The sequence below is a fragment of the Hyla sarda genome, chromosome 5, assembly GCF_029499605.1.
Source record: "Hyla sarda isolate aHylSar1 chromosome 5, aHylSar1.hap1, whole genome shotgun sequence".
NCBI lineage: Eukaryota > Metazoa > Chordata > Amphibia > Anura > Hylidae > Hyla > Hyla sarda.
The window spans coordinates 215466335-215479653 of record NC_079193.1 but is presented as its reverse complement, the minus strand read 5'-3'; the positions used below and the strand labels follow the sequence as shown (position 1 = coordinate 215479653).

Here is a 13319-nt window from a genome sequence, read left to right as displayed (position 1 = left end):
GAATGGTGGTCAGAACATCGAAGGGTCGCGCCGCTGGTAAACACTTACCTCCAGCGCGCGTCCTTGCTTCTCTGCTTCTCCGCTCGGTTGCCATGGGCGCACGCATGGGACGTCAGTGACGTTGCTGCGTGCGCCTGTTCCCGGCGGTCCCCGCTTTATTAAAGTAAACGCGGCCCGCAGGGACTTAACAGAGGCATCCTTGTGTTCCGAAAGCATATTTCAGAACACATGGATGTCCTGAGTCAAAAACGCCCGGCGGGCCGGGTAAATGCGCTCCGCAGGCCGCATGTGGCCCGCGGGCCGTAGTTTGAGGACCCCTGCTATACATAGAGAGCACCCAGGTCACTGAGGGACTCAACCTGACAGGGCCTAAGTTTAGCGCAGGACCATGTCCTGTACTGGGACATTACAGTGCCATACTATGTATGCAAATATTATGGGGGAGATTTATCAAAACCTGTCCAGAGGAAAAGTTGCTGAGTTGCCCATAGCAACCAATCAGATCGCTTCTTTCATTCCCTCAGAGGCCTCTTCAAAAATGAAAGAAGTGATCTGATTGGTTGCTATGGGCAACTCAGCAATTTTTCCTCTGGACAGGTTTTGATAAATCTCCCCCTATATCTTTTCATTGAATGATTTTAATGAGTTTAAATACAAAATGTGTTTATAATTTGGTGCTTTATTTAAATAAAGGATTGAATACGGAATACTGAACTGAGTATGTCATGCTGGGGAGGCTGGAATCATTGCTTCATCACATAGAATACTTCACGGTAGATCAAAGTGAGTATTACATTATTACTGGTAAGGCTCTGTTCACATTAGTGTCATTACTTCCATTCTTTTTAAAGCCAAATCAGCTAATCCTAAATGAGAACAGAGCCTAGCTCATATGATTACATTTAGACATTTTAATATAGATTTTACTGCCATTACCAATGGATCAATCTAGAGGATTACTGTATACAGTGAAGTTTACACAAGCTATTTTATAATTCTGTTCATTCACAAACTCCAACAGTATGAGATATTCTCCCTGCAAAAGATACCGGAAGAGAAAATCAACAGTTAAATTACAATTACAAAAGGCTCCAACTTTTTGCTGCTGTAACTATTATATCTTAGTTAAGTTATGTTCTACAAGGACCTGCAGCCTTTTAAATATTTTATTACAGTCAGGTTTTTATGCAGTTTTTTTTAATGCATTTTGTAAGAAGCACGATTAGTAATCTTTAAAGGGGTACTCCGCCCCTGGCATCTTATCCCCTATCCAAAGGATAGGGGATAAGATGTTAGATTGCCGCAGTCCCGCTGCTGGGGACCCCGGGGATCGCCGCTGTGGCACCCCGCCATCATTACTACACAGAGCGAGTTTGCTCTGTGCGTAATGACGGGCGATACAGGGGCCGGAGCAGCGTGACGTCATGGCCCCGCCCCTCATGACATCACAGCCCGTCCCCTTAATGCAAGTCTATGGGAGGGGGCGGGCCGTGACATCACGAGGGGAGGAGCCGTGATGTAACGATGCTCCGGCCCCTGTATTGCCCGTCACTACGTGCAGAGAGATCTCACAGTAATGATAGCGGGGTGCCGCAGCGGGGATCCCCGGGGTCCCCAGCAGCGGGACCGCGGCGATCTGACATCTTATCCCCTATCCTTTGGATAGAGGATAAGATATCTAGGGGCGGAGTACCCCTTTAAGGCTCCATGGTAAAACTAAGAAACTGAGCCATGCAACTGTTAACCCCCACCCCAACATTTGACATACATCTATGTTAAAGTGATAGGGAGATTGTATGGAACAGGCCAAGGATTTGAGCCTTCGCTATACTTGTTTAGTGACACCCACCTATATTGGCAGCGATCAGAGATATATTTTATCAAGGCTGTTTTACCCTGTTTTTCTTGCTTTCCAAAAATGTGCGCCCTCAAAATGGAACCAGGAAAAATGACAGCTATAGGTATCAGAATATGGCTATTAAAGTAGTAAAACATACCAAAAGTATTATATTTGCATAACTGTCCAGATCTGCAAAATAAAGAAGGAAGTCATATAGTTTTTTTCCAATCCAAAACAATACTCCCTGCTGCCATCTCTGTCTGTGTTAGGAAGTGTCCGAAGCAGGAGAATGAAAAAGTTTGCTCTATGGGCTTACTCCTGCATTGGACACTTTCTGCTATGAGCATGAGCATGGGTATCAACATGGAGCACTGTGACATATTGGAAAGATCACCACAACTTCCTCCAGGACCAGAGTCTGCATTAGGGGGGCAGGCCCCATCCTTAAGAGGTTCCCCAGAACACCTAAAGAACTACAGATATATATATATATATATATATATATATATATATATTTTTTTACATTTTGCAAAATCATGGTAAAATCGCCACAAAATGGCATGGATTTCTATTATTTTTTCATATACTAGGCTGAATGAGTGTTAACTGTTTTGCACCTTGAACTGTAGTTTTTATTCAATTTGTTTTACTGCTTTTTATTAATTTCTTCTGACATAGGATATGACCAAAAATGTAATAAAGTACAGTGGTCCCTCAAGTTACAATATTAATCAGTTCCAGGATGACCATTGTATGTTGAAACCATTGTATGCTGAGACCATACCTCTATGGAAACCTGGTAATTGGTTCTGAAGCCACCAAAATTCATCCAAAAATAGGAAAAAGTCAGGACTAAACAAAAATAAGTAGATAACTAATATAGATAAAGCAAGTCCTTTACATATAAAAGTAAGAAAGAGCTGCTGAGAGCTGTAAATCACTGTCTATGTTAGCGTTTCCCAACCGGGGTGCCTCCAGCTGTTGCAAAACTACAACTCCCAGCATGCCCAGACAGCCAAAGGCTGTCCGGGCATGCTAGGAGTTGTAGTTTTGCAACAGCTGGAGGCACCCCGGTTGGGAAACGCTGGTCTATGTAGAGGACAGGAGCTTCTTCAGGGTCCTTTACAGTACATGCAATGTCCTAAATATGTAAAATGGAGCCTCCCTCACCTGGTGTCCAAAGGAGCAGCTAACCCTGCACAGGTAAAGAGTACAGAACATGTAATACCTCCCTGTACTGTAGGGGGTGCTACCAGACACCAGTCAGTGCATGCACTTCAGTAATACAGGTGTTTACCAGTGAATGCCCATTTTGATTGGTCGGTTCTTCCAGCCATTGACATGTTTCACAGATCTGGACTGTCTGTAGCATTGTATGTTGAGTCTGGTTTCAAGTTACAATGGTCCAGAAAAGACCATTGTATGTTGAGAATACTGTAACCTGAGGCCATTGTAAGTTGAGGGATCACTGTATTGATCAGTACTGTTGGCAATCTTCTTGTACAGCTTGCATTGACAGCTTGTGCAAAGCTAATCGAACCGCCTTGATTGCAATCGAACCGCCTTGATCCCCCCCCCCCCCCCCCCGAAGGCACCTTCATTTTCCTTTTAGATGCCATTACATTAATCAAGGCATCTAGTAGGTTAACTCACCAACTGTGAAGCAAGTGCATTTCCTGTAAATGTACTTCTCTGTGTGCAAAGTATAAGCCCGCAGTGCCGTAAATTTATGGCGTGTGTCCTTAAGAGGTTAGAGGTTATCAATGTTATCAACTATCCACAGGATTCAAACTACTTACTAATTCACTGAACTAAGGATACTGTAAGTATCTGATTGCTGGGATCTGACCCCTGGGACCCTCACTGATCTTCGGAACGGAGGTCCCCAAGTTAATGGAGCAGTAGCACATGGGTGGCTGCTGCTCCATACATTTTCTATGGGATTATAAACATTGCTATGCGTGAACTTGTCAATATGAAACCCCTAAAAACTTCATAAGACCTAATAGAACTTAGTGGAAAATTTTGAACATTATGGTGAGAAGGAAGAAAACCTTAGCCATGAATCAGAATGCAAGGGTTGGAAACAGGTTAAAGTTTCTCAATGCATTATATGGTATAATAAATGGTACTGTTAAAAAATAACTCCTCCTACAAAAAAAAATGTTTACAGAAAACAAAAAAGTTATGATGCTTTGAGGGAGCAGATGAAAAACACTGCTGCCAAAAGTTAAAAGGATTTAAAGAGGATTTCTGATTTTAAATAAAAATAAAAACTTAATGAGGGTACTCTGGAGGAAAAAGAAATGTTTTCAAATACATTGGTGCCAGAAAGTTATACAGATTTGTAAATTACTTCTATTTAAAAATCTTAAGCCATTCAGTACTTATCAGCTGCTGTATACTACAGAGGAAGTTGTGTAGTTATTTCCAGTCTGATCACAGTGCTCTCTGCTGCCACCACTGTCAATTTCAGGAACTGTCCAGAACATAAACAAATCCCCATAGCAAACCATTCCTGCTCTGGACAGTTCCTGACATGAACAGAGGTGGTAGCGGAGAGCACTGTGATCAGACTGGAAAGAACTACTCAACTTCCTCTGTAGTATCACCTGATAAGTACTGGAAGGATTAAGATTTTCAAATCTGGACAATTTTCTGGCACCAGTATTTAACTTATAGTTTACATATATTTGTGTTTCCATTTTATACTCATCTCTAGATCTTTATTTCTCACCATTTTGAAGATATAAATTTGCTGTTGGGGAAAGGAGTTATTAATTATCTAGGCAATATTCTGCAGCAGTTGCACAATCTTTTATTATTCTAATATATTAGTGATAATTCCAGACTTAGCTCAGAGAGCATTGTCTACAACAGGTTTTCCCTACCACGGTGCCTCCAGTTGTTGCAAAAAACACACCAAGCATGCCCAGGCAGCCTTTCGCTATACGGTCATGATGGAAGTTGTAATTATGCATTTTTACTATATTAAAGTTATTTAATTGATAAATATACATACATAAATAAACAAACAAAAAATCTTACTTTGGGTAGAGATGAAATTCCAAATCTTACTGAATGATTGTAAAATATAAATTCTAGAAAAAAAAAGTAAATGTTAGATCACATCATGTAAACAATCACTTGTAGCAAACACCATGTAGCATCAGGATGTTTGGTGCATCTACACATCCATATGAGGCTAGCTTTCAGTGTCTATAGGGTCCTGATGCTGGCAGATATCAGGGACTTGAGTAAGACACAGACGGGAAGTCGGTGCTAGGGCCACACATATAGACGCTGTCTCCATTGACGGTATTGTATGTCCTGGTGGATTCCACTAAAAAAATGGACATGTTTATTATTTCAGCAGAGATCCAAACTTGAATTTCTGCTACAGAATTTTATGCTGCAGAAACTCTGCCATGTGTATGGTGCAGCAGAATCCAGTTGAAAACAATGGGAGGCTGCTGCACCGAAATTTCCAAGCTGAATTTTTCTGGGTTTTGCTAAGAAATTCCTCTGTGTGAATGGGCCCTTAAGGTGGCCCGTGAGTATATATTCTGTATGCAGAAAATACAGAACCTACTAGAGTGTTTGCTAAAATAAATTCTCAGTATTTTTAAGCAATACAACCTTTTATTTGTCTACATAATTATGTAAGTAAATATATGTAATTGTGTGATACTGTTTTATACATTCTCTAATCTTCAATTTTTTTATGTTTTTTTTCTATTTAAATTATATAATAAAAGCATTTTCTACTATTTCTCTCAATTCTAGTATTATTTATATAATACTGATTTATATATATATATATATATATATATATATATATATATATATATTTATATGTGTTAATTCAAATAGAGACAAAAGCAGACATGGTTGCCCATCTAACAACATGCACAGTAATCTAAGGCTTCTCAGCAAAATGTATTAAACTCACAGTTAGTTAGTGTACTTTATGATCATGAAGTCCAAGCCTGCTGGCCACGTCATGGCCAACTGTAAGTAGTGGGTCCCTAACATCCCTAACATAAAATGGTGCTGCACTGAGTGGTGACCATGACATCCGCCACACTAGTGCCCACAGGGGGAACAGCCAATTGGTAGAGCAGCCCCAATGCGTCTGATCAGACCCTGGGCCGCGCCTCCCCACAGAAGCCTTAGATCACTGTGCATGTTGTAGATGTGCAACCATGTCTGTTTTTTTCTATTTGAATACACACATACATTACACACATATATAATTAATATAGTATATTATTCTTTTAGTTGGTAGGGTAAAGAAGGTGATGGTTGCAACCACTACTATCTGCAGGTACTGACATGTTCTATACTAGTGCTTTTACCCTGTCCCAAGGATGCTCTATAAGATCTAAGGGGTTATCTAGGAAAAAAAACTTTTATTTATATATCAACTGGCTCCAGAAAGTTAAACAGATTTGTAAATTACTTCTATTAAAAAAAATCTTAATCCTTTCAGTACTTATGAGCTGAAGTTGAGTTGTTCTTTTAGGTCTAAGTGCTCTGTGATAACACGTGTCTCGGGAACTGTCCAGAGTAGAAGAAAATCCCCATCATAGGCGTGCGCAGCCTATTGCATTAGGGTGTGCACCCTAAAGAACAAACTCACGCCGCACGCGTATATGTCGGCCATTACCGGCGGGTCCCTGGCTGCGATCAACAGCCGGGACCTGCCGCACATGATCCGGGCATCGCTCCGATGCCCGTGGTTATGCTTAGGACGTAAATGTACGTCCTGGTGCATCAAGTACCACGTCATCAGGACGTACATTTACGTCCTTCATCGTTAAGGGGTTAAATGGAACTTAATAAAAGGTATATTTTATCATATGGAAGGTCCCTATTCAAATCAGTGCCTATAAAAGGTATGTAGGTTGGTTTTTAGCTAGCTAGGTCAGTTGGTAGCTAAGTGGATTGGTAGTTGATAGCTAGGTAGATAGCATGTAGGCAAAGTCAGATCACAATACACAGTGTTACTTCACACTTTGTATGTTTAGTTCACAAATAGAGCAACTGATAGAGTCACTTCGTACAATCATAGATGCAGAGCCTCTAGTGTTATTCAAAGTGCATATATAATTAGGTGTTACTGTTTCACATTTTGTGTAAACTGCGCATTCATAAACATAAGATGCATAACTTTGCCTTGATGTCAGGACCCTTGTATAATTGCACAAAGTCCTGTGTATTACATCGGGTCCCTATATTAGCACCAGGTAATGTATTCACTGTTCACGTCCCAACACTGCGCTATTGCATTAGTGCCCGTCACTGGTGGCCGTGAAGCGATATTAGAAGAATACACGCTACAACGTGATCCCTGATTAATTAAAGCATGTAGGATCACCTATGGCAATGTGAACAGAGCCCAAATACTTGAAACCAGCTACCACTACCTAGGAAACAGCGAAGTGCAATGGCCTAGTGTTATACGATCTGCAGCCAATGCATAACAAAGGAAGCTGTGTAGTGTGTACATATGTGGATTAGGAAATGGAGTGACGGGCACCAGTGCAATAGCGCAGTGTTGGGACATCTGCAAGAAAGTGAACAGTGAATACATTACCTGGTGCTAATATAGGGACCCCATGTAATACACAGGACTTTGTGCAATTATACAAGAAGGGTCCTGACATCAAGGCAAAGTTATGCATCTTATGTTTATGAATGCGCAGTTTACACAAAAAAACAGTAACACCTAATTATATATGCACTTTGAATAACACTAGAGCAGTGGTCTTCAACCTACGGACCTCCAGATGTTGCAAAACTACAACTCCCAGCATGCCCTGACAGCCGTTGGCTGTCCGGGCATGCTAGGAGTTGTAGTTTTGCAACATCTGGAGGTCCGCAGGTTGGAGACCACTGCACTAGAGGCTCTGCATCTATGATTGTATGAAGTGGACTCCATCAGTTGCTCTATTTGTGAACTAAACATACAAAAGGACATTAATTCACATATAATTGGACTGCAAAATAAAGAGCAGTAATAAAAATTCATAGAAGTAACTGCATAATAGCGTGTCTATGTGAAAAGGGTCCAGTACAGCAGTGTTTCCCAACCAGGGTGCCTCCAGGTGTTGCAAAACTACAACTCCCAGCATGCCTGGACAGCCAAAGGCTGTCCAGGCATGCTGGGAGTTGTAGTTTTGCAACATCTGGAGGCACCCTGGTTGGGAAAAACTGCTGTAGAGTAAGTGTGAAGTAACACTGTGTATTGTGACTAAAAGCCCCCCCCCAGGTCACCCCCCCCCCCACCGGGTCACCACCCCACACGATTCCCCATCCCAAAGTACCGAAGAAAATAACAAAAAAAACTCACCTAGTCCCACGCAGCGATCTCCCGAAGAGCCGGGCCGCGTTCTTTCTTCTCCACAGTACAGGCGCTGATGATTGACGTCATCAGCGCCTGCGTCTGGGAAGGGGTCACGGCCTTCTCTGAACTCTGTGCGCACACAGTTCAGAAGCTCCGGCTGTGAGTGACCAGCTATAAATGCCTCCCTGGGTTAAATAGACTCAGGGAGCATATAATACAGCAAAGTCTGCGGGCAGAACTGGGGAGGATTCCCCCATGATCTGTCCCCCTGCATGATTTTCTGGGTGGGATGTGTCCCCCCGATTCCTACGCTCCCTGGATATCCCGAATTTGACGGGAGCCTGGGCTTGATTAGGGTGTGCCCAGGCACACCCGGCACACCCCGTGCGCACGCCTATGATCCCCATAGCAAACCTCTTCTACTATGTGCAGTTCCCGAGACAAGCAGAGATGTCAGCAGAGAGCACTGTTGCCAGACAGAAAAGAACAACTCAATTTCAGCAGCTGATAATTATTGGAAGGATTAAGATTTTTAAATAGAAGTAATTTACAAATCTGTTTAACTTCCTGGAGCCTGTTGATTTATATATATATAAATCTGTAAATATGTAATTTATGTTACCTCCTTTTTTCTTTCCACAGAATGAAAACTGAGGGGCTGTTTTCTCACATAAGGGTTTTTCCTCATGGAATAGGTATGTTCCTTTGTAATAAATCTTTGTATTTGAGTAAAGCAAATTTACATCTTGCCCTGAAATGGCAAAAAAAAGTTTGTTAAATATTTTTCCTTTTCTTAAAGTTTGTTAACCTTCTTAGCGGTTATCCCGAGCGTGACTCGGGGCTAATTTTCCCTGCCAGGAGCAGTAACCCCGAGTCCCAGAGTTCCCGGCCGGGCTGCACTATATATCGCAAAAGCAATGGAATCGCGATTTTTGCTTTCTGCAATATAGCGATACAGCCCCCAGGAAAACATGCGATTATCTGCTCGGGTCGGCTCCCGTGGTGGGGGGCCAGCCAGAGCAGGTAAAGACAAAATACTAAAAGTCAGTGTTTCCCTACCAGGGGGCCTCCAGCTGTTATAAAACTACAACTCTCAGCATGCCCGAACAGCCAAAGGCTGTCCGGGCATGCTGGGAGTGATAGTTTCACAACAGCTGGAGGCACCCTGGTAGAAAAAACACAAAAAACTTCTGCTCACCTAGTCCCGGTCCCTGCAGATGCCCTTCCCCTCCGTACAGTCCGGGGTGTCCTCTCTTCAGTATTCATCTTGTAGGACCTTTCCCTTTTCAGCCAATCATAGGTCGCAGTGGTGTAAAGCCTGTGATTGGCTGAAGGGGAAAGGACTTGTTCTACAACAAATACACTAGGTTTGAAATATAACCGGCAAACCTAGTGTATGTTACTACCGAACAAGAAAAGGTGACATGGTGGGATGAAAAGGGGGGGGGGGGGGAGAATGTGACAAAGGGGGGGAGGGGGGAATGTGATAAGGGGAGGGGGAATGTGACAGGGGGAAATGTGACAAAGGGGGGGGGGGAGAATGTGACATAGGGGGGGAGGGGGGAATGTGATAAGGGGAGGGGGAATGTGACAGGGGGAAATGTGACAAAGGGGGGGAAAGAATGTGTCAAAGGGGGGGAAGGATGTGACAAAGGGGGGGAGAATGTGACAAAGGGGGGGGGGGAGGGGGGAATGTGATAAGGGGGGGTATGTGACAGGGGGAAATGTGACAAAGGGGGGGGGAACGTGACAAAGGGGGGGAGGGGGAATGTGAAAAGGGGGGAAATGTAATAAGGGGGGAATGTGATAAGGGGGGAATGTGATAAGGGGGGGAATATGACAGGGGGAAATGTGACAAGGGGGGGGGGACGTAACAAAGGGGGGAGGGGAGAATGTGATAAGGGGGGGGGGATGTGATAAGGGGGAGGAAGAATGTGACAGAGGGGGGAATGTGACAAGGGGGAAGAATGTGACAAGGGGCAGATGTGACAGGGGGAGGAGAATGTGACAAGGGGGGGATGTGACACGGGGGGATGTGAAAAAAGGGGAGGAGAATGTGATAAGGGGGGGGGAATGTGGCAAGGGAGGGGGAATGTGACAGGGGGAGATGTGAAGTGGGCGGGGGGAGATGTGAAATTTCAATGCAAAAAATGGTACCAAGTTGAGTTGTTCTTTTCTGTCTGACCACAGTGCTCTCTGCTGACACCGCTGTCTGTGTCAGGAACTGTCCAGAGCAGGAGAGGTTTACTACGGGGATTTGCTTCTGCTCTGGACAGTTTCTGACATGGGCAGAGGTGTCAGATGAGCACACTGTGGTCAGACAGAAAAGACTATACAACTTCCTCTGGAGCATACAGCATCTGATAAATACAGTAAGCATTAGGGTGGGTTCACACTACGTTTTTACCATATGGGAACCGCACCCTGTCTGTCTCCACTTTGGGTGTGGTTTTAAAACTTGGCTCCTTCCACTTCAATGGAACTGAGCTGCAGAACCACAGCCAAACTGGAGACAGACAGGGAGAGGTCTTTGAAAAAAAAATGCCTGATATTTGATTCCTGGTATGCCCCTTTAAGATTTTTTAATAGAAGAAATTAAATAACTTTAACTTTCTGGAACCAGTTGATTTGGAAAAAAAATTATAATAACTTTTTCCACCAGAGTACTCCTTTAAAGGCCAAGTGATATACATTGTTTTATTTGTTTGCATAACTTAGAATAAACATTTCACAATCAATATGGAAGAAATATTCTACATATACTTACTTAAAATTAATCCAACTTTGGCTATTATATTTTGTTTAAGATTTCTGGAACAAGGATTAAAGCTGATTCCTACATCTTGCAAAGGATCTGTAATAAAAAAAAGTGTTTAAGCTGGATTAAAAAAAAACAACAACTATACTATATATCAAACCAATAGCTGAAAGGAAAACAAAATTGTCTTATTTTCATCTTCTTTAAGAAATAGTAGAAATCTCCTGGTGTGTTTGTTTGCATATAGACACTGACCTGATGAAGGAAGTTAATGAGTAAAGGATCCAACTGATGCTCCTTGACGTGTGGAATGCCTCTGCAAACCTATGACTTTTCCTGTTTCACCTCATACTATTCCACTTCATACAAATACATAGGATTAAAATAATCTATTGTGGAATATAGGTGCACTACTGTGGTAGATGTAAACAATGACATTGGCTAACCCTCAAAACTGATATTAAAATTGAGACATTAGCCAGTATATCCTTAGATGAAGGACATACCTGAGCCCACACACCAACGCCAAGGTTTCTCAAGTGGCATGGGACCTAACACTAACCTACCTGTGCATGATAAGCAAAACCAGGGGCCAGTGGGCAATTACAGCAGTAATAGGTCCCTTGGTGTTGGTGTGAGGGATCTAGTATGTCCTTCATATAAGGATATACTGGCTAATGTCTAAATTTTAATATCAGTTTTGAGGGTTAGCCAATGTCATTGTTACATCTACCACAGTAGTGCACCTATATTCCACATAGATTATTTTGATTGTTTTACATCCACACCTATTTATTTTGTGCAGGATGCCATTGTGGTACTTGTGGTCATTTGCAGGCATCCTCCATTGTATGCATTTTTTGCTGGGGATTGCCCATAGCAACTGACCACAAGTGCAGGCTCTGCCCCCCAGTATCTATGCATAACTGCATTCAGGGGTGAGCACCTTCTGCTATCTGATACCACGTCAATGTATTTCTTCAAATACATGGGATTAGACACAAACTCCATAGCCACATGGCTAACATTCAAGGTGCAGCATACCTTTTAGGATCCTTTGGACCTGTAACACTCACGTTTCTAAAGACAGGAACTCCTGTGTATGTGGATCCGCTGGACCTGTGTGGCAGATGACTCGGACCGTACCAGGGAGCGGAGTCTAAGATGCCGCTGGTCTTCACCAGAGCCTGCCGCAAAGCAGGATGGGCTTGCAGCTGCAGGCAACACCCAGGTCGCTACCCCTGGCACGGCTCGACCACACAGGAGGCTGAGGAGATGCGAGGCACAGGAGGGATTAGACAACTCGTAGTCAGGATAGCAGTAGGTCAGGGCAGGAGGCACAGTAGCGTAGTTGGGACGTAGCAGGAGTTCAGTAGTCAGGCAGCAGAGGAGCAAGGTCAAGTCACAAGAGCAGGAGATCTGGTACACGGGAAGGCAATGCAATACAATACAATGAAACGCTTTCTCTGGGGCACAAGGCAACAAAGATCTGGCAGAGAACTGAGGAGGGTGGAGGAATTTATGAATAAGCAACAGGGGGTTACATTAATGAGCGTACTGGCCCTTTAAATCTTAAAGCTCCGGCGTGCACACGCCCTAAGGGACAGGGACACGTGCGCCGGAGCAGAGAGGCAGAGGCAGGAGAAACACCCGGAGAGTGACAGACTGGGGTTGCATGCATGTGCGTCCTGCGATGCGAGTCCCAGCCCTGTCGGCAGCAGAAGGTAAGGGGACCATGCGCTCACGGCCAGTGTGAGGCCAGAGCGCATAGCCTAACAGGACCTTTAAGGCTGTACAAAGGAAACCGGGTCCAAAATTTCACTATACCCACTTTCTGATGCGTTCTTTCAGATTTTACAGTTAATTCTTAATTATTCAACATCTTCACATTTCCTCAGTAACTGGCACAGAAAGAGAAACAAAGCTCCCTATAGCGATGTAAAGAGCTCTTAAATAAATTAAGGAAGTATAAAAATGATCCTTTCCTGTTATATGTAAAGTATAATTATAAAAATGCAAGGTGATAGGTAGAAGAAGTGAGAAGAACATTAGACAAAGGAAAGAAAGAAAGACAAAAAAGGGGGTGACGGTACAACTTACCAATGGGTCATAACACCCCACCAAGGTGTATGGCTTTCATAGGTAAATATGTAAAAAATTGAAGGTAAGTTGTATCATTAACCCCTTAACAACACAGGACGTATATTTACCGAGATATAACGCAGGGTCACACGGTGACCTCTTGTCATACCGGGTAGGTCCTGGTGGCTAATTGTTGCCGGGACCCATGGCTAATAACGGACATCACTAATCGCATTGATGCCTGTATTAACCCTTTAGACGCGGGGATCAAAGTTGATTGCCGCATCTAA

The 13319-nt window shown here is 43.2% G+C and overlaps 1 protein-coding gene and 1 long non-coding RNA gene across 4 annotated transcripts in view; one reads left to right on the top strand and one right to left on the bottom strand.

Annotated features, from left to right (window-relative positions):
• Positions 1-645: 645 nt before the first annotated feature.
• Positions 646-11265, top strand: LOC130273784 (uncharacterized). Its single transcript, XR_008844121.1, has 3 exons — positions 646-783; positions 8832-8884; positions 10997-11265. It is a non-coding gene; the product is annotated as an uncharacterized LOC130273784 (long non-coding RNA).
• The window catches only part of LY86 (lymphocyte antigen 86), a 78671-nt gene continuing 66008 nt past the window's right edge, over positions 657-13319 (bottom strand). The window contains exons 2-6 of one of the 3 annotated variants that reach the window (XM_056521097.1): positions 10957-11043; positions 8812-8940; positions 4889-4941; positions 1998-2029; positions 661-1036 (exon numbers count right to left, since the gene is read on the bottom strand). In XM_056521097.1, coding sequence (XP_056377072.1) covers positions 2006-2029; positions 4889-4941; positions 8812-8940; positions 10957-11043 — 293 coding nt within the window. In that variant the 3' untranslated portion in view covers positions 661-1036; positions 1998-2005. Of the gene's footprint in view, positions 1037-1997; positions 2030-4888; positions 4942-8811; positions 8941-10956; positions 11044-13319 lie in introns of all 3 variants that reach the window. The other 2 variants (XM_056521096.1, XM_056521095.1) reach the window with 2 other exon arrangements.